General features: G+C 42.7%; 1 protein-coding gene across 2 annotated transcripts in view; it reads right to left on the bottom strand.

The window, feature by feature from the left end:
- ANK2 (ankyrin 2) overlaps positions 1-26,455 on the bottom strand; it is a 598,819-nt gene that overhangs the window by 494,574 nt on the left and 77,790 nt on the right. The window contains exon 2 of one of the 2 annotated variants that reach the window (XM_030564739.1): positions 20,657-20,717. The exons of the other annotated variant lie outside the window; for it this stretch is intronic. Coding sequence (XP_030420599.1) covers positions 20,657-20,677 — 21 coding nt within the window. The 5' untranslated portion in view covers positions 20,678-20,717. The remainder of the gene's footprint in view (positions 1-20,656; positions 20,718-26,455) is intronic. 2 annotated transcript variants of the gene reach the window in all.

Genomic DNA, 26,455 nt, shown 5'->3' with positions numbered 1-26,455 from the left:
AAAAAACTTGGAGGGTCAAATCTTCCAGTCCTTAATCCGGCAAAACTTCTATTGCCATCACCACTTCCACTCATAGATATTAACATGTGCTATATAACTATACACTTCATACTTAAATATCTGAGCAGTCTTACCCAGGGCTACATATTGTATATGCCTTGGCTCAGAGGCTATATTTTCTGGCATATTCTGAAGAGTGCTGAGCACACAGATGTGCCCAGAGAATAATACAAATCATGACAATAATAGTCAACTTTATGGACACTGTGGATGCAATTTCTGTTCTTTGTTCTGGAATTGGCCTGAATATAGCTGAAACCCTAAGAATTTGAGGAATAAACACATCTGATACTCATACGACACTTTCTCATTCCTTCCTATTCTCAAATTCAAAAGAAAAAATGACAAAACAAAAAGGTTTTCAGTTAAAATGTAAAATTTCACAGCAGCTATTGCACTACCGCCCAGCACTGGGCAGAACCTGCCACCTGCTGGAGGTTAAGTGATCTTCTTTCATCTAACACTTGTTCTCTTTATTCATCCTTTCTGCCTCCTGTGCTGTTTTTCATGCTTCTCAACCATGACATCCTTCCCAATCGCCTGGGACCACTTCCTAGAGTCTCACAGAACTGACCTTCTTGGTTTTGCTCCCATTTATCAGAGTCCTCTTTTTCCTCCAACATACAGCAGAAAGATAGCTCCCTATCCACTGGATCAGCCGAACCCTGTAAGACCTGGATTCTATTCTGCCCATGGATTTCATATATGACCTCTGGCTAGTGCCTTAGGGACAGAGTTTCAAAGACTTTTAGGCACCAAAAGATGCAACCAAGCATCTAGTGGTGTTTACAAAACATCTAACCTTCTAGGTGCTTTTGAAAATCCCACTACGTGCCTGTCATAAACAGATAGTGAAGGGTTAATGTCTCTTTTATGTGTAAACGGTTAACAAGCTCAGTGAACCTGGCTGACACCTGACCAGAGGACCAATCGGGGGCAAGATACTTTCAAATCTTGGTGGAGGGAAGTCTTTGTTTTGTGCTTTTTGGGTTGTTCTTTGTTCTCTCTTGGGATTAAGAGGAGCCAAACATGCAACCAGGTTTCTCCAATCTTTCTGAAACAGTCTATCATGTTCTAAATAGTAAGTACTAGATAGGAGGCAAATTAGTCTTTATATTTGTTTCCTTGATTTGCAAATGTGTATTTTGTTGGAAGGATATTTTACCTCTGTTTGCTGTAACTTATACTTGGGCTAGGAGGGAGGGAGTCTCTCTGGTCTATGGAAAGCTGATACCCTGTAAACATTTTTCCATCTTGATTTTACAGAAATAATTTTTACTTTTTCTTTCTTTAATTAAAAGCTTTTCTTTTCAAGAACCTGACTGATTTTTTTTTTATTCTTGTGTGAGACCCAAGGGGAGTGGGTCTGAACTCAACAGGGATTGGTGGGGGGAAAAGAAAAGGGGGGAAGGTGAATTTCTCTCTGTTTTAAGATTCAAGGAGTTTGAATCACAGTAATCTCTCAGGGTAATCCAGGGAGGGGAAAGTCTGGAAGGGGAAAGGTAGAGGAATGGTTTATTTCCCCTTGTTTTAAGACCCAAGGGGTTTGGGTCTTGGTCTCCCCAGGGAAGGTTTTGGGGGGACAAGGAGTGCACCAGACACTGAAATCTCTGGTTGGTAGCAGCGCTATAAGATCTAAGCTAGGAATTAAGTTTAGAGGAGTACATGCAGGTCCCCACTTTCTGGACACTAAAGTTCAAAGTGGAATGGACATGGCTAGGTGCTTTGGAAAATCCCACTACGTGCCTAAATACCTTTGAAAATCTGGCCTTTAGTCAGTCTGTGTCTCAGTACCCCATCTGTACAATGAGGATAACAGCACTGCTCTACCTCACCAAGGGGCTGTGAGGAGAAATAGGTTAGACATTGTGAGGCACTCAGATACTATGGTGAGGGGGCCACATAAATACCACAGGTAGAGTAGGAATGGCTCTATATCACTGTTATCCCTTCCCTTAGTGTTGGCCCCTTCTTTTCACCTATCCCCCTCATATCTCCTTCTTTTCTGAATGTAACCTTGGCTAAGAGGGATTAGCTGTATTTTTCCGCAGAGGGATTCCTATTTTACAGGCTAATATAATGACTTTCAGATCCTTAATTTAATTACCAACCCTGTTTTATTTTGATCAACCTGCCTCTGTTTGTAAACAAAATACTGACTCCCTCTCCCACAGGCAAAAGCTGGGAGCAGCACCTCTCCGCAGCAGAACTCACATTCCACACTCAGATTGCGCTGCAGTTCAGAGTTCCGCCTCAGGGCTATGATGTGTGCCACAAGAAAGACCTGTACAAAACTCAGGAGGGGGGCAAGAGCCCCCGACCTGCCCCTTCCTGCTAATTCCAACAATGAAGGGTAAAGCACAGTGGCTTCATGTTTCTGCTAAAGTGATTATCAATGCAATAGTTAATGTGGAGATTTGACTTGTCAGAGGTGGGATTCAGAATTCACACCTCATTGAGAGGAATCAAGGCAGTTCATACTTTTCTCAAAGCTGTTGTTTGAGGCTATTTGCAGACTGTTTGTGGTAAGTTCTTACACAAAACTGTGATCTTAGAGAAAAGGAAGGAGACAAACAATGGCATTGCCTGTCATTACAGTTTCTTGGCAACAAGAAATGCTATCTATATTAAAATAACAAATCCCACAGAAAACTCTAAGGGCTTGTCTACATCACAAAGTTGCAGCGCTGGTGAGGGGGTTACAGCGCTGCAACTTAGGAGGTGTACACATCTGCAGGGCATCACCAGCGCTGCAACTCCCTGTTTGCAGCGCTGGCCGTACTCCTGTTTTGTCTCAGGTGTAGAGGATCCAGCGCTGGTAATCAAGTGGACACTTACCAGCGCTTTTCTTGACCTCCGTGGAATAAGCAGGTATCCCAGCATACCTGAGGAAGCCTCTGGTAATCAAGCAGGTCTGCTTCCCCGGTTTGCTCTCACGTTCCCCGAACCCCCGAGCAAGCAGATCTCCTTCCCCGGTTTGCTCTCGTGTTCCCCGAACCCCCGTGCAAGCAGGTCTCCTTCCCTGCGGTTTGCTCTCACGTTCCCCGAATCCCCGAGCAAGCAGGTCTCCTTCCCTGCGGTTTGCAGGGGGGTTCGGGGAACGCGAGAGCAAACCGCGGCGAAGCTGGTCTCCTTCCGCGGTTTGCTCTCACGTTCCCCGAACCCCCCTTGAAGCCGCCCAACAGCGCTGCAGTGTGGCCACATCTAACACCACTTGCAGCGCTGGTTGCTGTAAGTGTGGCCACTCTGCAGCGCTGGCCCTATACAGCTGTACTAATACAGCTGTAACAACCAGCGCTGCAAAATTGTAGATGTAGACATACCCTAACTCTCTGGAATATTTCTCAGGTGTCACTAGTTGAGGATCAAAACACCACCACGTTTTACCTGCTGTGCAAACTCCCTTGATGGTTACCTCCAAATTTCCCCTCTCCTGTTATCATGGACTGGAATTACATATAAGGCTAGCAGTTTCCACAAGTTCATAATATTTTTCATGTATTTTTGGGAAGATACTTTTATAATTTTATTTTCTATAGGTATGTCATACGAGATCACTGCAACCTTGTAATATGCTCTGCATTTTGTGCAAAACACATACTGTGTTATATAAACATCTCTGTAGCAGAAATTAGTTGAGCCTCTTGATCAGCATTAGAATGCATGAAGTCTGATATAAATCTATAAACACAATGTCCTTTAAAGGTCTCGCACACACACATTATAGGTGGCGCAAGTAACACCACAAAGTTTGGACAACCTTAAAAAACTTACATTATAAGATGCTAGTAGAAAAGTAAACTCACTGCTGCTGCACCCACTTGTGGCTGCATGCAGGACAGCAGCTCTTCCAAACAAGTCCACCATCCTCTCAAACAAATCTTTGACCCTGACTCTGGGCCCTGTAGTCCTCATATTCTTTTCTCAGGATCTTCATTCATTTTTATTCCCTTCTCAAAAACCTCAAATTACCACCTTCCTCAGTGTCTGGTAGAGGAGCCCAGGCTCTCCCTACTACACTGGGTTCCAGTCCAGGGACCGTAGGAAAAGCAACCAAGTTCTGCTTCATCAGACATCTTGCCGCTGGCTCCCTGGACTCCTCCCCACCATCTGCCTTTCATCTGGCCTTTTCCACAGCCCCTTCCCTTTTGCAATGAGCAACACCTTCTCAGGTTTCTCCCGAGTTTAGTTCCAGCCCTTTTTCAGAGTCAGCCACAGCAGCTTGATCCAATCCTGTGTCTTCGTTTCTTGTGCCCCTACTCTGCACAGGCTTCCTAGCCCTGCAGGAGCCTTCCTGTTCCCCGCCAGTCTCTACTACCTTAGCATCAAGAGAGTCATTGTAGCGCCTCAAACTTCAGTCCAAATGCCCCTACTGTCACTAGTTCTTGGGCTTCACTGCTTCCAGCTTCCCCCTGACTCAGGACAACCGGCCTCTGATCCCAGGCTTCACTGCCTCCAGCCTCCCACCTGACTTAGAACCCTGTGGTTCTGCCTCCAGGCTTCTCTCTGCCTTTAGACAGAGAGAGGAAATGTAGATTTCTCTCTTGCTGGCCTTTTTCCCCCACTGCCCTAAGCCCCTTCCTTTATGAAGACCCAGCTCCTTCACAGCTGGGTGTCATCACTAATTATGGCTAAAATAATTAAGTACCAGCCAGGGCCTAATGGGCTCAGGGGCCTGTTAAACCATGGGTAGCCAGTGTGTGGCTTCAACACCCCATCACATCAAATTTTCCATGCTGGGTGTCTGCCTGAGGCTGATTTTTTTTTTTTGGGGGGGGGGGTGGTGAGGAGGGAGGGGAAGGGAATTTTAATTTCCAAGAACAAGATTACGGGAAAAGACATTGTTTTGCCCATGTTAAATAATATTCTTATATCCATTTACTTAAGAATTAAATGCACATGGGAGGGCAAAGTATGGCCTCTGGGCCGGATTCAGCCTGCCAACCATTTTAATCCAGCCCTTGAGCTCCTGCTGGGAAGTGAGGTCTGGGACTTGCCCCATTACAGCCAGAGAGCAGGGTCGGGGGCTGCTCCACAAGGCTCCCGGAAGAAGCAGCATAGCCTCCGTCCGGCTTCTGCACAAAGGGGCATCCAGGAGGCTCCACTCTGCACGCTGCCCCTGCCCCAAGCACTGCCCCCATAGTTTCCATTGGCCAGGAACCGCAGCCAATGGCAGCTGTGGGGGCGGTGCCTGCGGAGGGAGCAGCATGCAGCAGAGCCGCCTGGCCATGCCTTCCTGTAGGAGCCAGAGAGGGAACATGCCATTGCTTCTAGGAGCTGCTTTAGGTAAACGCCGCCCGGAGCATGCTCCCTTGAGCCTCCTCCTGTGCCCCAATCCCAAACCCCCTCCTGCTCTCCAAACCCCTTGGTCCCAGCCAGGAGCACCCTCCTGCACCCCAAACTCCTCATCCCCAGACCCACCCCAGAGTCCGCATCCCAAGCCGGAGCCCTGACCCCCCTGTGTACCTCAAAGCCCCCTCACACACCCCGAACTCCTCATTTCTGGACCCACCTAGGAGCCTGCACCCTCAGCCAGAGCCCTCACCTCCTCCCACACCCCAACCCCAATTTCATGAGCATTCATGGCCAGTTATACAATTTCTATACCCAGATTTGGCCCTCAGGCCAAAACGTTTGCCCACCCCTGCTCTAGCACCTCTATGCTTTGGAATAGAGACTTGGAATTTGGCACAGGAGGTCACCCACCCTAGTCGCAGGGATGTATTTTTTGCCTTCCCTATGCAAATTTAGCCAAGGCACTAGCCTTCAAAAAAAAAAACAACAGCTTGCCTATACTCAGTAGAGAACGAGGCAACCCCACGGTTTAAGAACCCCTATTTTACAGCTATTGTTTCAGGCTGTCTGCAGATTCAGGCAGGCAGCACTGCAATGGTTTATGCTTCGTTCACATTTTAGAAGTTACCACCACAATCATAAGGGCCAGAAGCATTTATTTTTTTAATGAAAAGATGTGAACAGGCGATTGTAATACTTTGAAACCTGTTTGTGACCATCCTGATGGAGAAACCCGTTCTATGAGTATGAGCAGAGGTAACTAGTAACTCCTGCTTGACCTTCTTTACACTATTCATTACCTTACTTACCTCTAGCACATTCCCTTATGTTCCTCTCTAAACTGTATGGTTAACCCCTTTAATCTTTCCTCCTGAGGAAGCCTTTCTATGCCTCTAATCAGTTTTGGACCATTTCTATCTCTATTAATTATTTATTTTATTTAAAACAGGTGTCTGGAATTAAAACACATTATTCATGTTCAGGATTTATATAAATTTTATATAATTTTATAATATGTTGAGTATCAGCTGTCTCATTCTTAATATAACTTAACATCCTGTTTGCTTTTTTGGCTGCTATTGCACATTGAGCAGATGTTTTCACTGAGCTGTGCACAGTGACATTGACATCTTTTTTTCCTTAACAAGTATCAGAGGGGTAGCCGTGTTAGTCTGGATCTGTAAAAGCAGCAAAGAGTCCTGTGGCATCTTATAGACTAACAGATGTATTGGAGCATGCGCTTTCGTGAGTGAATACCCACTTCGTCAGATGCATGCAGTTACCCAAATTACACCCATGAATGTGTGTAAGTAGCTCAAATCTTTCGTTTTAACATGCATCACCTTGCACTCACATACAATTCATTTCTTCTGCCATAGTACTCAGATATACTCAACAGGTCTTCTGAGGTTCCTCACAGCATTCACTACCATGAAGAGTTTTGTTATCTGTGAATGTTACTACTTCACTGTTTACCTCCTTATTCAAATCATTAAGTTAAACACCAGTTCTAGGTTGGATTGGGAATGGATCCTTACATTTAAAAAAATTACCATTTATTCCTTTTATTTTTTTAAACTCTCTCAGCCCTAACCAATGACAGACATTTTAACATTTGCTTACAGGGATTACAGTTTCCTTAACAGCCTCTTGTGAAAGACTGTTGTGAAAGTAGAATGAATTATATTGTGAAAACAGAAAGGATTAAAGAAATGCTGTCTGTACCTTTAAGCAAAATTGTTGGAATGCTGCAATCCAGGTGCCAGGAATACAGACATTAACATAGAACAATTGCACCGTTTAAGGGCAATTGGTGAAGTATTAGCCTTAGATTGATAAGAGTTAGTAAGGAAGTAGGATATGCATGCTGTGCCCCAGCTGAATTTTACTGTTTTGCTTTCTTTGTCCCTTTGTCTAATTCCCGCTCTTTTATCTGTGTAAATAAGATAGTTTGTGTCTTGCATGGTGCTCACATTATCTAGATGTTATTAGCAGAGCGCTGTGCTAATAAAACAGAGTGGTCTGACAAACTGTGAGTCCTGAGTCTAACTTTGACACTGTCAAAGATTTTTTGAAGTTCACATTAACAATATCAACCATCTTTGTTCTTTCCCTTGTTTTGTTGACTCCCTCAGAGAATTCTACTACAATAGCAGTGTCACAACTTTCCTTTATGAAAGCCATGCCAGTTTGTACCCAAGTCTAATTCTTTATTTGGAATGGGAATTTGTTAATTTCAAACATATTCTTCATTCTCCTTTAAATTAACTAGACATCATTTGATTATTTTTTACTAAATCTTTTCTGAAAATATGCTCATTATAGTATATTAGGGAAAAAACAAGAACTTCCTCCACTATCATCTTTTACAACCTTTTGAATGAATAAAGTTATTATTGTCTGATCAGTAGATTATAATTCATTCTCATGGCGAAGTTTGTTCACAGACAAATTACGGTGACATTCTGGTCTAAGCAAACAAATGAAGATGAGGAGGCCCAGCTTTTAGCTAGGCAAAATGACTCTGGGCATGGAAAAGAACACTAGGAATTTCATAAGGAAATTGGCCTCAAACAACCATGCATGCATGTTGTATGAGTTTATTTACATAATATTCTTTGCAAAGTCTTCCTTAAGAAGAAATGCTGAATCATCATTTGTGACACAGGAAGTCTGCATCCTTGTCTCTCCATTGTAGTGCAGGGTGTTTCTGAGAGAGGACTGACTAGAATATCTGCAGCGATGCGCACCCACGTGAAAAGATTCCCCACTTACTACAGCTGTGGGCTACAGTACTAACCCCATAGCAGCTGCACAGCCACTACAATGTGACAATGAGTTTGATGCTCGAGGTGGGGAGAGGGTTTCTCCATATCCCCTCCAATCTCAAGTGAGTTCCCCTGTGCAAAGACCATTTACTTGACCACTGGAAGCATTGGGGGTAAAGGACTGGGGGACAGATGACAGCATTTGCCTCTCAGGAAGTTAAAAAAAAATTGCTGTGATTACAAAAAATATTATACAATTGTTCTTAATTGCACTATTTTCTTTGGAAACATGAAATTGCCATGTTTTACAACCTTACACTAAATCACAATAGAATTAACCAATAGAAAAGACAAAAATTAAATCAATACCATCTAAATGACTATGTTTAAAAAATGTAAAAAGTTTTTATCTAAATTCAACAGAAGCCAGGGAATTTGCAGAGTTGATCCTATAATGGAGAGCACAGATCCTTTATGTGGCAGTTCATGAAAACTCCGCATGCCTAATTTAAAAAGAAAACAGGATAATTTTCTACAGCTTTCACTGATGTTCAGTTTCTACAGGAGAAAAGTAATTCGGTATAATATTGGGGAATTTAACAATCATTTGATTTCACACCTGGTGGCTGCCCAAAGCAGTAGCCTGGAGAAGCCAGGGTTTATATCAAGATAACTGAATACAACCGGTATTTTTTGGGGAAAAAAATACAATCACTGTACTGGGTAGATTAGGGTGACCAGAGTGAACTAGTGTAGCCACAAATAGGTCAGTCAAAAGCTTTCCGCCATTAGCATTTATGTCCAATATAAACTGCTCAGCCTACCAGCTAGAACACAAATCTCCCTTGAAATTGATTCCACGTTGGTTCTTGAAATACTGCCAGTGAAACCACTATCTCTCGAGATACAGAGTACACTGGTGAAGCACTTAAAGGAATTGGCAAAACAGAGATACACATTTATGCGTAGCACTTAAAGAGTAATGAGCACCAGTAGGATGCAGTTCAAATAAAACAACATGCTGATTCTGAACATCCCAAACTCTCTGGTGGTGTCTGAAATCCAGATCCCAATTTCACAGCTTTAGACCATCTTGAATTTGCACCTGTACCACAGACAGAGCAGCCAATCCATCCTTAGACTCTTGATATGTTAAAATAGTGGTTACCAACCACTGGCATAGATACAGAGAGACTGCAATGCATTATGGGAGATGTAATATAGCTAGGGAGAATGGCGGTGCTAAGGACCCAGACCTGCAACTCCCATGAGACACTGGGGCAGCTCAGGCAGAGGCAGAGATTAATGTCAACTTGAAATCTTTTCCTGCTGATAATTTCAATTTTGACAAAACCCCATTTTCTGACAGGAAAATGTTCAATTTTTTTTCCACTGGCTTTACTAATCATGATTATTTTCAGCTGTTACTAGTCTTATTGTCCATGAGTATAGCACAAAGGAAAAGGAGATAAAAATGAATCCTCTCATTATAAAAGAGAAGGGCATTTTTGGTGAGAGTCTTGTATAGTGTTGCCAGGAGTCCAGTATTGGACTGGAAAGGCTGGTCGAAACGGGGACCTGATAGTCTCCGGTCGGTGCTACTGACCTGATACCAAAAGTCCAATTACCTGAGTAACCATCTGTTCTGTTGCTGGGAGGGCAGGAAGAGCAGCTGCTGCTGGAGCTGGAGGAGCACTCAGGAACTGCCTGGTTCCAGCAGAAAGAGGTACCAGTAGCTGGCGCCTGCAGAAGGGATCCTGAAGCGCATAGCAATTGATGAGTGGGGCCGGTGGCTGGGGTCACTGCCTGGGCCCCCTTCTCAGGCTCCTTTCTGCCCAGTCCCTGTTGTGCTGCCCCGTCCTGCCCCAGTCCCCCCACCCCCACCGCAGCTCTTCCTCGAACATCCTGCCCTAGTCACCACTCCATACCTAGAGCCGTGCTCAGCTGGTGGGGCAGGGAGGTGGAGAGAGCAGCAAGTGATTGGGGGGGGGAAAAGAGGAGTGGGGGTGGGACCTTGAGGGACAAGGCAGAGCAGGGGTGGGGCCTTAGGGGGAAGAGGTGGAGCAGGGGGCGGACAAACTTCTGGCGCTTAGTGATTGGTTTTTACAAATTAGAAAATTGGCCACGCTAGGACTCCTGGAATTCTGGAAACTGTTCCCTCCCTTAATCCAAAATAGCTCAAACATCATGACCTTCTAGCCATGCTAGAAAAGCCATTTATTTGACAGGGATCTGGAGAACTCCTGAAGGTAATGGGAGTGGTGGAAAAAGATTTCATTCTTGCTTTGATTTACTGCCTGTCTGTGTTGATTAGTAAACAATTATGATTGTTTCATGCCCCTGGTCTTCTTGCCATGTCCTTATACTGCTTCCCACTGCAACCATGCACACATGCCTGATCATTGCACTCCTCCAGGTAACTGGAAGAGCATTCACACCCAATGCCCCAAGTGGGGTGAGTTTGTGTGTTATCCATGTAAGATTTTTTTTTAATGCTATGGGTGGTTATGATGATGTTGAGAGACTGACAGGCTACTTTTTAGTGCTTAAACCTAAAGAAATAAAGAATACCAAATTTCTACTATTATCTAGGTAGCTTAAAGAACATTATTTTCCTGTCCCTAATTAGTTCCCAAGTCAGTATAAAGCCTATTACAAAAATGCTCTTTTGCTTTGGGAAGGGTCCTTTATTGGAGCAGCCATATGTGGGAAGCTTCAGAAATCAAGTGTGGAAAAAGATGAAAGACTGTAATTAAGAGGAATATCAATACAAGGAGAACATCTTTAAAAGAGGATTTGAAGAGAGGGTCAGAACAGTTTTTTCATCCCCGCTGATGTAATAAAGAAAAATTGCAAACATTGCCTTAAGGAAAATGGTTCACTCTCAAACATAAATTTCCAGAATTCCTTACAGATACCTTATAAAATGTGTTCGGCTGGTAAGAATTACCCATCCTCATGCTTGAGACAAATGATGATAATGCCCTTTGGACTGCCATACTTGCAATAAAAGAAAAACAGGGGTTTTGGCAATAAGGTTAATGCAGAAGACAACAACAAAACCCAGCATTTCTGGCAGTATGTTTAAGGCAGGAGAAAAAAAAAAAAGAGAATTTGGCAGCACGTTGCTCATTGCAGCCAATAGTTCACATGTGGAATTTCACTTGGAAACTGGAAAGAGCCATGGACAGTTTTAAGACCGTATCAGCTTTTTCCTTAAGATTTATAGACCTCTTTATACAGGAGAAAGGAAGAAATTTTGGTAGCTTTCAGCCCATCATGAATGGCTTCTTCTCCCTTTTGATTCTTATTACTGAAAACAATTTCTCAAAGAAGAACGGTCTGGAAAAACCATGCACAATGTGTTCTTTCAACAGCCATTGCTTTGAACAGAATGATCACCACACCCAGTTTTTGTCTCATTCATTCTCTAAGCTGACAGCTATTTCGACATAACTATGGAAGTATCTTAAAAGGTCTAAATATCCACTCACTGGGCAAGTAATACACAACTCCCACTCATATCAAGGGCATTGTAGGTCTAATCAGACAAGGTGATGAGCATTTCTGAAAGGTGCCTTCAAGCTCCACTGGCCCCAGCACCTCAAAGAATCAGACCCTTTGTATGTATATTTATCTTAGGGCTTTTTACTGCTATCCATCACCACAGTTTCTGGCAGCCTTCCACATAAATCAACAGCAATAGTTAAGTCCTTAATAGACTTCATGGAGTCAGGGGCACATCTCTTTTTCTGGGGTCAAAATGATGCTTGGGGTCAAAGGTAGTATACCACCCTATGGTTTTTCCACTTGCTCATTTTAGTTAAAGTGAATATATATTTATTTTAAATTTTTCTTTAGAATTTGTAATGCAAATACAGTGATCATGCTGGAGCCCTGCAGAATGAAGTCCTTTATATAGCCAGTAAATAAAGACCAGCATGAGCAAACTTCCCCATCCTGTTTCACCCCTGACTATCTTTATGGTTCAAAGGGTAATTCATTCTCCATGCCCAGTCAGACCTTCCGGTCTTCCGAAATTGCCAGGCAGAATGCCAATTAATATAAAATGCTATTCAGATTTGGACACCCCTCCATTGGAAAATTAAATAAAATGATTGTAACAGCTAGCATATGATGATAACTTCATGCCATGATGTACCTAGTACTTGTAATCACATTTTTGGTGAATATAAGCTACCAACTCCCTACCCAAGAAAAATCTCTAGGCCAGAAAAAAACAAACACACATGCTTTCTTCATTTTGTTATTCTAGTTTGTGGTCATTTCGTCATGTTAAAAAACTTCTCTTTGTGATCTTCTTCTTCTTAAGATCCAATGCAAGTTACCCAGAAAAAGGAACTATGGCAATACAATAAATGGAAACTGGCGAGTAACAGAACTATGAGCCACCAATCCTTACAATGAAAAGAGCAAGAGATGACGACAGGGATATCAAAGTAAAACCCTCATAACTACCAACTGAAGTTATGTTAAGTTTTAATGTAAACAAATGGGGAAAAAAAACAGAAGTGCTATTTGCACTCTTCAAGAAGGAGGAAAATCTAATTATAGAATGATAAAGATAAAAAGTGCAGACATGAGATCATTCTGTCAACTCAGGAAGTTTAGTTGCCGATTGTACTAAATCATTTCTAACAGAAACATACAGGCCCTCCACTTATAATCTTTGTCACTAGTGCGAGAGCTAGTTTATCTATTGCAGAACACTACCTACAGAGCAGTGTGATATATTCAAGGCAAACTGTAAAAATATTTTGCATCAGCCTGAATTAGTGTTCAACCCAGACTGTTTGGCAAATAGATTAAGGTTGTTCATGCAGTTGAGAAACCAGGATGTTTTCCCGTTCCTATCCCTAGTCAACCTGCCAGCTTCCTTACCTCACCATTCCCATCAATCTCACCCCTGAAGCTAAGCAGCTGGGTGAGGAGGAGGGAGAGAATGTCCAGAGCTTGTTGGGATAGAGAGAGAAAAGTGTTAAGTACAGCACCCTGACAAGTGAGTACATCAAAACCTAGGATAGATACTGGTAGGCACAGCAGTTTGTGGAGGGCTCTTCATGGAGATTATCATTCATCAAACATGAACTCCAAGTGAGTCTGCAGAGACTGGGTCAGTTCTAAACCCTCTGAATCAAACTGAGGGATTCAGTCTGGTTCTGGGTCTCTGAACTAGATCCTGCAGGGCTCTCTCAGTCCTCATTACCCACACCAGACAATAATCCAGTCGTGGTGGCTAGCTACATGCATTAAGACTCCTTGCTCCCCTCTCTCTTTCTTCAAAAGAAGAAATTGCTTAGGGGATTGACTATGTCTGGAACAGAATGGGAAATAAGTGATATTTTTCCTCTTGGCTCAAGCTTACTCAAGTGCAACAGGTTCCAGAGCTGTCGTCCTCTTGGCATGCAGAGCCACTCTGCTGGCTCCACAGGAGCTGAATCTGTCAGGCCCATTTCCTTTTTGTCTGGCATCACATGGACCAAACTCCACTATACCAGAGCTGCTTTATTAGAATTGAGTCTTTAGAATCCTTCAAATTGAACAGGAAACAATCACAAGTTGTCTCCACCACACACATGCCTGTAAGGAGTGCTTTATCCTTTTTAAAAATGAAACGTGCATGATTTTGAAACTCTACAGCATGTATGTGTTAGTTGAACACACAAAACAAAACACAGCTGTAACTTTTAAATGACTTTTAGAAACTAGTATAAGCACTTAGCCTTTTAATCCTATTGTCTGGATGCTCTGCTCTAATTTTCCATTACTGCCATCGATTAAAATATATACATACATCAATCCTTCCCAATATCAGATTACCCAGAGAACATATCTTCTAGGCTATCAATAATCTGTCTTGCCTTTAACACCATTTCTCCCAGTGGAAAAAAGGAATTGTGAGTAGGATCTCCATCTCACACATGTATTATAGTGCACTGACTGAATTAACCGATTGTACAGGAGTTCCATGCTGATGTGTAGTCTATACAACTGGTATACAAAGAAATACCTTTTAGCTTTAGGCAAATGCCAGAAAGACAATCCAAATTAAACATCTCAACATGCATTATGCTTGCTTTACATCAGAGAGCATGTCACTATCTTCATTGCTATGTGTTGTCAGTCTCATTGGTTACGGGCATTAAACGAATGTGGAAGTGTAAATGGAAGGGAGAGAAATGAAGGAAAGGACAGAGTTAGTTTTAACTAGACACAATAGCTAGATTTTCCAAAGTTTGCCTTTGAAGCTTCACAGCAGTAAATTTTCATTTGAAACAGTTAACGGAATTATAATGTGTTCTTATGCAGTAAATCTCCTGCCTTGTTCTATTGTTACTACTCAGATATGTGATTTTAAGTACACCTGTCAAGTCAGCCAGTTACAGTGCAGTGCTCTTCAGGGATTAGGTCAGTGCCAAAAGGCAAACCACAGGGTTACATAGAAATGTATATTTTCTTTCTGCACTGTTTCAGAGTTTCTGCCCATTGGCACACCTACTACTTCTTTTACGATGTTAGTCTCAGACATGCAACAGAACAGTCTCTGTCCCTTGAAGAACTCATTCTCTCTGGACTCTACAAGTACCTCTTTTTGGAATCCTTGGCATCTGGAGAATAAGCCATGGTGTTGGCAGAGAGCGACTAGTCACTCTAGTAAAATTTACTATCCCTTTAAGTATTTTTTAAATTATATATTTTTTCTTAACTATCAGCATTTCCTAATATTTCTATTCAATTATGATGTAACGATAGCAGTTTACTAGTTGGCTACCCATATTATAAACAAGATATAATTCTTCATCTAGACAGCTTTAACATCCATTTAAACTTGTAAAGATGTCACAAAGAATATGCTAAAGATAATTTCTATTAACAGTAAACGTTTTAGGTAAATGAAGCAACTGCATCATTGGAGGCAACAGTTGCTTTGAGTTGACTGGCTACATCAGAGCCCAGTATAACTACTGTACAATGATACCTAAAGTGTAAGGCACAATCAGTGTTCCCCAGTTAAAAGGTTTAGCAGTTTTTACTATTCGCAGTGACATCAACTGTGATACTTGGGAGTGTTTTTATGTTTACAGCATGGCTAGTTAATAAAACAATTCTGAAAAACTATGAACTTTGCTTCAAGAATTCAGTAAGTTTCTTTGTAAAGATGGATGCTTGGCCTTCAACTGGCCCTTCCTCTAATGGCTGTATTCAGAATCCTAATGCACCATGTTGAAATACTGCAGAAGTTAAACGTTTTCGTACGTGTTTTGGCTGGAGTCCACCAGAGAGGAAAGTCAGGCAGCAAAGCAGCAGATAACACTGAGGAGAAGAGGAGGGGAATCAGGGCTTCGCTGCTTGGCTCCTTGAAACAGTGCAGGGAGAATGCACTATAAAATCCAATTAACTTCCCTTTGAGGGGGAAACTGGAGAGCAAGAGGCATCTGCGGACAGGTCCCAGCAGGGCAAGGAGTCAACTGAAAATGTTAGCTGGCTGACTGCAGCAAAATGCCAAATAATTAAAATGTTCCAGTCTATGACATAATAAAAGCTGCCAGATTCCACGGCTGCAGAATTGCAACCTCTATGGGAGGATGACTACGATAAATGGGGCAAGATACACCTCTTAGTGTTGTTGTTTTAAGCAGGCATCACAAGATCAGTTTATACTCGGGTCGTATTTTTGGAGTTCTCTCTGCAATTATATGGGCTAGAAACACTTTTTTTTTAAATTCAAGTGTAAGAAAGGAAGATAAGAGCATCTCGACTGCCCTGAAACCTGTTCACGACTCCCCAGTGGGTTGTAACTCACAGGTTGAGAACCACTGAGCTACAGGATGTCCTTTGAGGTTTCCCAACCAGAATGTAGTATATATCCTTGGTATGTTGTTTAAAATGTAACCTTTATAATCTAGTGTATATGGCTTGATGGACAGAATTTAGTGTCACAGAACAGCTATGGAAGGAAACAATGCTTTTAATATATCAAGTATTAATATCCCAGGTTGCATGATACTATGACACAGTTCCCCATTGGAACAACAAGAGGTATACTGAGCACTAGTTCTAAAGATAAAACGATAAAACTCTGGATAGTTTGTTTCACAAAAATTAAAAGAATTTTGTTTTCTTCATCAGCAGACAGTCTGCATTGGTTTCCAGTAGAATGTACACAGCTGCAGTGAGGTAGTGATAATACACTGCAGATCATCATTGTGGAGCACAGAGAGACAGGACAAGATACATTTCCAACAGGAAGCTTGTAGTTAGATTTCAGCGCTCTGATAATGTCAGATGTAATAGATTACATTGTCTGAAACAAATCGCTATAATTTCATTTTTTATATATCATTACATTTGTTTCCCTGCAGTAGATCCTAATTTAACCCATGAGACACAAACCTTATCCAGGATAAACTTTTATTAATTTTACACTTATCAATTGCAAGGGATATTCAACATGCAAACGCTGTACCAGTTGTCCTAATATTTTTCTTCTGTTTATAAAACTAAAGAATAAATAATAATCATTGACATTGCACAGATGTTATAATTCCCAAATACACACTTAAGACAAGCACAGTAATGTGAGGTTTTATACTGTGGTCCTCCCAAAGTCATTTCTTTTGTACTGGGCCACCATGAGTTCTACTGAATTTAGGGTTCAAAGGCAAATCATCATTTTTAGTCTTAAATAGGATTTTATTTCAGCCGTTTGAAAAGGTCAACTCACAACAATGTTGCCAGTGTCCCACTGTCCACAAGCAGAGCCCTCCAAGTCTGAGTTCATGCAGAGTGCGTTCCTCCCTGAGTCAGGCAAGAGACAAGATTTCCAAAAGTGGGCAGTGGATTTTGGATGCTCACCTGAGACATCTTAAAGAGGTCTGATTTTCAGAAAGTGCTGATGTAACTCATATACCTAACAGGGAGATCTCTCTTTAAGAGATCTATAGAGAAGGGACAGAGGAGGAATGAGCTGTGTCTGTTGCTCTGTTCCATGCCCAAAAGTTCCTGGAACTGCTTTTGGTAGTTTTTGGCATGCTCAGTAGGCTCCTTATAGACTAACAAGAATTAATTGAGGAAAAGTAGTCAGGGCAGCTGCTTTACAAAGACACACATAACCTGTGTGATGGGTCGGGAGAAGCTCAGCCATAGGAGCAGAAAGAGGCTGTTTTCTTCTAACCCTGAAGCATTTTGCAGCAGGATTATTCATTTATACAGTTAATACCTATAGGTTGGTTATTAAGTTAGCTGACTAGCTAATTAAGTGATTCCACACTCCAGCAGAGGAGGGGAAAGTCTGTGTGTGGGTTCCATTTCGATACTTCTGCAAGCAAGAGGAGGAAAGATATCCTTGCAATGCCTTTTGACTCGGAAGACTGTACAGAGTTGAGAACAGAGACTCTAATGAACTCACTCAAAAGTTAATGGAACTCTTACTTCTCACTGTGTTTCTGTGGGAACTGATCTGTTTAGATTTAATTTGTCTTTTGTTTATATTTACATATCACTTTGAAGTGAATGTAAGTGGATTATGAAGTAGCCTAGTTATTTAGTAGAAATTAAGCTATTATTTAGGTTTTTATTATAAAATTTTATAAAGTTGGTACTTAAGTTAATCCCTCTTGTTCTTTTTTTACATGATTGTGGGGAGGCTGACCTTGTGCAATCATTGCTGAAAATCCTCAATGTCTGAATTCTGGGTTTCCATGTCCCTTTCTATACGAGTTGTGTTGAAGCACTAGGAGAGGAGCAGTAAAGGAAACACTAGCCCATCCAAAGGTTACACTGAGAACCCACCATTTAAAATAAAGGGTGAAATCCTCCTCCACTGAAGTCAATCAAGTTTTGCCATTTACTTCAATGGGGCCAAAATATCATCCCAACTCTTCTTAAAGTTTCTCAAACTGAGGATCCCTGAACCACTGGTCCTTCTGAAAATCTTGGCCAAAGAGCTCTTGCATGGCCAAAACCCTTCCTTTTACAGGCCCAGTTGTGAGCTCTTCACCCTCTAGCAATGATATCTTATACCCCGAAGGATGATACGATACATACTTTCCTTCCCTACAAGCGAGTTTATTAACTTCTTTCTCTTCTTGCTGGAGGAGGGGTACACACGTTTTGTCAGAACTGTTATATTTCCTTTCTTCTAACATCATCTGATGCCCATACATATAATCAATGCTCCAGTCAGTACAGTGTTATTTAGGGGGATGCACTTATAAATCATTTAGGCACTTTTGAACATTTTAACCCACATCCTGAATTCCTACCCCATGCGCAAACCAGAAGAAATTATGTGTCCGTATATAGCAGAAGGAATTACTTTGTCTGAATACAGGTTTACTTTCATTAAAAGGTCCAGCTATGTGTGTCATCTCTACTTTCTCTGATTTGTTTTCTACCATTACTGAAATATACATTAATCAGAAAATATTACACACTTCAATACAGAGCATAATTGAACAAAAATGAGTCTTATCTGCATACTTTGTCATCAATGGGGGGAAACCCTGCACCTTTGATTCATACTCCATTTTCATACTTTAGTATACAACAGTGGAGTTGAGCACCAGTACATAGAGAAGGGGAAGCTGAGCATTTGTTCACTGGGAAATACGTATTGCCACCCTTACCACTTTTGCACATATACACATTTGTTCTAAAGGTTCTTGGTGTTACTAAGAAAGAGCAAGTCTGGGTGGAACAAATTTGAATAATCCTTTCTCAGCTCATGTTGTAGAAATCTAATTGTATGTCCTAGTTTTCAGAGGTGCTGTGCACCTCTATCATCCACTGGTATCATCAGCAACAGGGGTTCTTCAGCACTTTGGAAAATAAGGCCATTAATTTCCAGCTAAGGAAAATCCGTGGTAAAATGCAAGCTGAACTACTCCTCAAAGCAACTCCAGGTAGCCATGACATCAGTTTCAGAAGAGGCCACACAGGGTCCCACGTCTGTATAAGATGACCATCCCAATGAAGGCCCAATAGGGGAAAACAGAAGAAAAATGGGGCTTAATGGAAAAGTGCAGCTAAGTAAAGAGGTTAATTGCAGCCAGCATTTGTATGCCTAAAAAGTTTGCCAATTAAACAAACATTAGCATTCTTAAAGGATAACAACTTGATTTATTTTGAGTGACAGTTGTTTCCTCAGCATCCAGGCTCTCATGTCTGAAGGATTCCACAGACTGTCACTTTTGACAACAAACATTCTATGCAAGTAGTCAGTTGCTTTGAATTATTTCAAAAATAACCAGCAGGACAAATGCTGCAAACAAACTATAGCAGAATAGGCTTCCAAACCTGTGGAGGGCAGTTATACGAATAAATCTCATCATTTTGTTAACAGCATCTCTCCAGATACCTCCTTCTATCACTTGGTAAGCACTTACACACTTAAATAACCATCTGGCTGGCACAGAACTGTCTAGAGAACAAGGAGTCATTTGGCTTTTTCAAGACTACTCAGTGATGTCATCTCAGAGAGTCAGACATGACATGTCTATCAATTTTACAATCAGCATCCAAGACAGATTTTCAAATGAGTAACAGCAAAGAAGCAATACAGCATGATCTCATTCCAAATAAAAGAAAATCTTAAAAGACAGAAAAGAAGTCAAACAAAAAACAGTCCACTTTTCATACCACCACTCCCATTTTCCCATTAGCTTTTCAACCTACCACAAATTAACCCATTTCAACATACTGGCTAAAGAGTAAAGAAAAATACTAAAAAAGTGTATTCTCCTCTCCATAGTGTGACAACCGAAAGCAGGACCTCCTGCCTCAATAACAGTCAGTTTGGATCTCAGTTTAGAGTCAGAAAGGGTAAGCACACTGAAGCTTACAGAGGTCCATAAGTAGGGGTGGGGAACTGAGTGCACTAATGGGCTCCCCATCCACAACTGATTCTCATTAACGATGCAGTCTGCTCTTCCTTAAAACCACCTGACTCCTTCTAGTGATACACCATTGCGTTAATCGCACAGCTTTCAATAGTGGGTCAAATTTTACTTGTGCACTGATCTCAGGGTTTACTAATGTACTGAAATCAACAGGTCTGGAAAGAACTAACAAAGGATAAAATTTGGTCCATTAATATGAGTTATATATATGCATTAAGAAAAGACTAGGCTCCCTTAATTATTAAAATTAATTTAAGAATAGCATTTAAACTAAGAAAACCATAAAATGGCTTTTTGATCTGTGCTAATTCATTTCCTCAAAAGAAATTAGCACACCTCTACCTCGATATAACGCTATCCTCGGGAGCCAAAAAAATCTTACCGCGTTCTAGGTGAAACCGCGTTATATCAAACTTGCTTTGATCCACCAGAGTGCGCAGCCCCACCCCCCTGGAGTGCCGTTTTACCACATTACCCCAATATAAGTGACCCAATATAACAAGAATTCGGATATAAAGGTGTATTTAAAAAATAAAAAAAATTAACCATAATACGCATACAACTGAATTCTTCAGACACAGCCCTTTTGACTAAAGTGAAATACCAAAGTACCTTTTGCAACATGGTGGTCATTTGAAATGTCAATTCTTCATGTCCCTGTTCAGTTACTTACCTAGAAAAGAAAAGGAAAAAAAATCAGAATTTTCCAATACCCTTAAATATGCCTTTCACCATCAATACATTTAACATGAACACAAATCTGATTTCCCCTTCAATAAGTCTTCCTTAATAAAAGGAACACTACAAAACACTATCTCTGTGTCTGTTCAAGTTCTTAATAGATACCTCAGAAAAATCTATTAGAGTCAATAAGGGCCAGTGGACAGGACACTGAACCAGGGATCAGGAGACTTGAGGTGAAATCCAAGTCCTATGGAAGTCCATGGAAGTTTTGTCATTGACTTCAATAGTGCCAGGGTTTCACCCACTGGTTCCATCCTCTGAACCCAGCCTCCAGTGTGATATTGGTGAAGTCACTTCCCTCCTCTGTTTCATTATCTATAAAACTGGGATAATAATATCTAACTTCCCTGAGGTGGTTGGAGCTCTTTGGATAAAACATGCTAAATGAGAGCTAAGTATTTAAATGTAGGCTAGAATTTGTGGCTGATAGGTTGCTGATGAGAAATTAGGAGGAGAAAATGTTTTCTGTTGCTGATCATTATATTATTTAGCACAAAACATAGAAAGAGGTGAATATCTTTTTCTCTCCCCTCTCTGCTATGTTGTTCCTTCTCCTTTATTTCCCAACCCAACAAAAGAATATCTAAAATAGCTGCTACACTCCTACATCTATGTTAAATTTAGTTTAGTGCTTAAAAGAATGTATTGTTTAATGATGAATTACCTGTACTCACTCAAACTTCACATTCATTATTGATAATTTTGACAACATTCAGCTATGGCCAAATTTACACAGGGACAAAAACAACTGAGATGTACTTTTCACAAATCATAATTATACACCCTTTTTGTTTAGATGATAAAACAAAATAACCTGTTCCTCAACTCCGTTACCATCCCCTATACATGTATGTACACCAGACTCTCACAGATTATCAGGAAAAGATGGAGCCAAAAGCACCTTATATACTATTTTTAGGAATTATATCAAAACTGAAGCGTAACCACTTTTGTGGTGGAATACTGACAGACACTGTTTAAAAGTGCTTAGCAACAGTACAAAACCATTCAGATCAAAAAGTGAAGAATATCACAACCTATGCAATGCAATCTATGAAATGATATGTTGGAAGTAACTAATTTCCCAAACTGGAATATTGCAAAGACCTCAACCCAAGCACTAAAAAAATCTATAATTCATGCTGCAAAAATTATGAGTTTTTTTAAAAAATAAGCTTTGGATTCTTTGTATTTGCCTTCTGGATTTTGAGCCTTTAAGGTTAACATTTTCAAGTTTTTTTCTGTAACCATAACAGCTAGAAACTTACTTTTCATTTTAATTGAAACCTGAGAGTCTCACATAACCACATGACTCCAGGAGCTGGAGCTTTCAGAAAGGCAACAAATATCAGAAGAGCCATGATAAAATCATGATAGTTGGCAAGACTGACCTTTTGGTCTCATCTTGAGGATGTGTTTTCAGTAACACAGAGTTTTTAGGCCCGCCAACACTGATACTGGAGAGAAAAGACCACTCAGCCAATAACAGCAACAGGCAACAAGTGCATCGCCAACTACTTCTAAGGCATGCAGCCAGACTGCAGGAGCAGCACCATGGGGAACAACTCTATGCCCCAGAACCCTTGCTCATGGAAGCCTCTCTAAACCAGCTAGTCACCCAAAAGTGCCATGAGGAATAACCAAGGGTGAGTAGAAAATCTCTCAACACTTCTCTGACTCCCACATCAGACTCAAGAGTAGTGGTGGTACGGCCCCAGACCCCAATGGCTGGCTATCCATACAGAGCAGGACCCAGACCAGAAGGGCTTATAAAGCAGCCTATAATGGACTTCCAATCAACCAGTACCTGCAGCTTCAGAACCAAGACAACGAACATTTTTGGTCTATACATTTTGGATAAAAGCATCCATTCCAATTACCACATGACTTCTCTGCTTACCTTACCTACCTCCTTCTTAGCCATGCCCTTTATCCACTACTCCCTCTCCTCTTCCTTCTGCCTCCATTCTCCTCCTCTTCCTTTCCTTTTCTTTTCCTCTTATAGACTCGCCACTTTCCCCAACATCTCACCTCTCTCACCCTACATGCTCACCAAATATAAAAAAGAAACAAAAAACCACACAAACAAAAACAATCTTAGACAGCATCATCCCAAACAAAATAATAACTGAAACAGACAATCATGTTGATATAATCCTGGCCCTCTCATTCACCTGCTCTTTTACAGTCTGTCTGCTATTTCTTGCCTATACTTAGGGTATGTCTACATCTACAATTTTGCAGCGCTGGTTGTTACAGCTGTATTAGTACAGCTGTATAGGGCCAGCGCTGCAGAGTGGCCACACTTACAGCAACCAGCGCTGCAAGTGGTGTTAAATGTGGCCACACTGCAGCGCTGTTAGGAGTGGTGCATTGTGGGCGGCTATCCCACAGAGCACCTCGTCCCATTTCGTCGCTGTGGCTTGTGGGAAGGGGAAGGAAGTGTGATTGTCTTTCCGCTTCCTGTTCCTGTTCCAACGCCCCATGGTGCTTTGGTACACATTCGGAGCAGTGTGGCAGCATTGTGATTGTACAGCGCTTTTTCTGCGTTTTTTTTTAAAAATGGATCCTGAGCAGCTGACGACCTTATTGATGAATGTTGCCAGCACATCGCGCTTGGCAGTGGAGCTATTCCTTCAGCTGCAAAATGAGAGTGAGAGCGACAGTGAGAGTGAGGAGTCAGACGATGATATTGAATCGCCTCACTGTGAAGACAGTAAATTGCTTGTGGCAGTAACAGACGTGCTCAGCTCCGTGGACCGGCGCGTTTGGGCTCGGGAAACCAGCACTCAGTGGTGGGATCAAATCGTCCTGCAATCCTGGGATGACAAGCAGTGGCTGCAGAACTTTCGGATGAGAAAAGCCACTTTCATGGGACTTTGTGCTGAGCTCGCCCCTACCCTGCGGCGCAGGGACACGAGATTTAGAGCTGCCCTGCCTGTGGAGAAGCAGGTGGCTATTGCAATCTGGAAGCTGGCAACTCCAGACTGCTTCAGATCGGTGGCGAACCAGTTTGGAGTGGGAAAGTCTACCGTTGGAATGGTGCTGATGCAAGTGTGCAGGGCCATTAATCGCACCCTGCTAAGAAGAACCGTGACTCTTGGGAACGTGCAGGACATTGTAGATGGCTTTGCAGAAATGGGGTTTCCTAACTGTGGAGGGGCAATAGATGGGAACGCATATTCCTATTCTGTCACCACCCCACCTGGCATCAGAGTATGTTAATCGCAAGGGGTATTTCTCCGTGGTTCTGCAAGCGCTTGTGGATCACCGTGGGCGTTTCACTGACATTTACTCAGGATGGCCTGGAAAGGTGCACGATGCACGCATATTTCGGAACAGTGCCCTGTCCAGGAGGCTGAGGGCCGGGACTTTTTTTCCCAGACCGCAAGATCACGGTAGGGGATGTCGAAATGCCCACTGTGATCCTTGGAGACCCCACTTACCCCTTAATGCCATGGCTCATGAAACCATATACAGGGAAGCTTGACAGGAGCAAGGACCGGTTCAACTACAGGCTGAGCCGGTGCAGAATGACTGTGGAGTGTGCTTTTGGCCATTTGAAAGCTCGTTGGCGCTGTCTTTATGGGAAGCTAGATTTGATGGAAAGCAGCATCACCGCTGTTATATCCGCGTGCTGCACCCTCCATAATATTAGTGAAGGGAAGGGTGAAAGATTCAGTGAGGAATGGACCTCCGAGGTTCGACGCCTGGAGGATGAGTTTGCTCAGCCAGAGAGCAGGGCTAATAGGGAGGCCCAGGAAAGGGCTTCAAGGATTAGGGATGCTTTAAGGGAGCAATTTGATGCTGAGAGCCAACAGTAATGTTTGATGCATTTGATGTGCTTTGCTTTACCTTGCTGTGTAATATTTACCACTTCCAGCAACAATAAAACGTAGCGAAAGAAATAGAAAAAAAACTTTATTCAACATACAGTACACAACAGGCAAGGGAGTAGGGGTGGTGGACTGTACATTTACAGGTTTTAATATGTCCTATTTTGATCAATATTCACTGTCTGCTGCACTTCAGCATTACTATGCTGCAGAATAATGGGGGTGGAGTGAACAGGGTAAGAATTATAGTTATCAGAGCTGGTAGGTGATCTTATAGGTGTTGGGGGCAGCTGAGGATAATATGGAACTGGCTGCTGGAGAAAGTTGTTTTGTGGAAATATTGGGGAACAAGGAAGAGGGCTTTGGGAGGGCTGTGGGTTACCACGGTACATATTTGTCTGCATGGCTACAAGAGACTCGAAAGACTCAGTTTGGCGAGACAGGAGGCTTATCATCTGCTTTGTGGTTTTTTTGGCAGACAATTCCTTTCTCCTGCTTTCTGTTTGCCTCCATTCATGTAAACTCTTTCTCCAATCCTGTACACTGCTTCTCCATTCATACGTCTTCTCTCTCCATTCCTCTGTATTCCTACTTTCTCTGTTGTAGTGGCTCATAACAGACTTGATCAATTCCTCTTTTGATTTCCTAGGATTCCGTCTCAAGTTCTGCAACCTACGTGAGGCCGGTGATACGGCTGCAGTAGTCAAGGTCCCTAGAAAACAGAGATAGAACCATGTAATACACAGAGGCATCACTGTTTATCATCACAGTTTGAAGGACTTTTGAGACTTTTGGTAGCATCCTTCTCACATACCTCACATAACATAGAGAGGGCAGGCAAGCTAAGTCATGGCGCGCAATGGGGTGAGTGGTTTTGCCCCAATTTCCCCTTGGCAGGGGGAACTGACCACTGGGTCACTGGGGTTTATCAACAATGGGTACAGGGGGTAGCTGGTGTCCTGAAGAAGGGACAGTAGTGAACAGGAAGGTGGTGAGCTAGCTGCTTGCGGGGGGGGGGGGGTTTCTTTGGTCCGCGTTCACGTCGTCCTGACGGTGTGTGTGTGGGGGGGGGGGAACGCGGTGCTGGATGCCTGCTCGGAGGGGGGGTGGGGAACACCAGAACACACCGCGTGGCTGCCTACATGCTGGGAGGGGGGTTGGTAAGCACGGGAGCACACCGCGGGGAAGGATGCCTGCTTGGAGGGGGGGTCGGGGAACACCGGAGCACACCGCGGGGCTGGATGCCTGCTTGGAGGGGGGGTCGGGGAACACCGGAGCACACCGCGGGGCTGGATGCCTGCTTGGAGGGAGGGGTCGGGGAACACCGGAGCACACCGCGGGGCTGCCTACGTGCTGGGAAGGGGGGGGGGGGGAACAGAGCGCCATGGGCTGGGGAACCGCGAATCTGGCGCCCTGCACTCAATTATCCCTAAACTCTCAACAGGGTTTCCTACTGCCAGATATATCACTGCTGCGTGTTACCTGGGAAGAGAGGGAGGGTCTTCTACAGGAATGTGGATACCGCCCTGGCCCCTATGCAGCTTGCCTGTGTGCAGCCATGGTCCCCTCACCCCTCGCTGCACAGTGGATCGGACGAGTTAGCCTGACCAGGACAGGGACCACGGTGGCTCTCCCGATCAATTTGAGAAAGCAAATTGCAAACGCTCTTGCAGCAACATTTCAAGAGATTACCGAGGCAGACTACAGAGACGTGATAGAGCAAATCAATGGGCTATTCCACGTTTAGGCATGCATGCAGGCAGCCATAACCCAAATCCTCCTCTCCCAAAACATTGAAATCTACTTACCACAAGCACGATCCTCAGCTTCC

The sequence above is a fragment of the Gopherus evgoodei genome, chromosome 5, assembly GCF_007399415.2.
Source record: "Gopherus evgoodei ecotype Sinaloan lineage chromosome 5, rGopEvg1_v1.p, whole genome shotgun sequence".
Taxonomy (NCBI): domain Eukaryota; kingdom Metazoa; phylum Chordata; order Testudines; family Testudinidae; genus Gopherus; species Gopherus evgoodei.
This window is presented reverse-complemented; position numbering and strand designations above follow the sequence as displayed.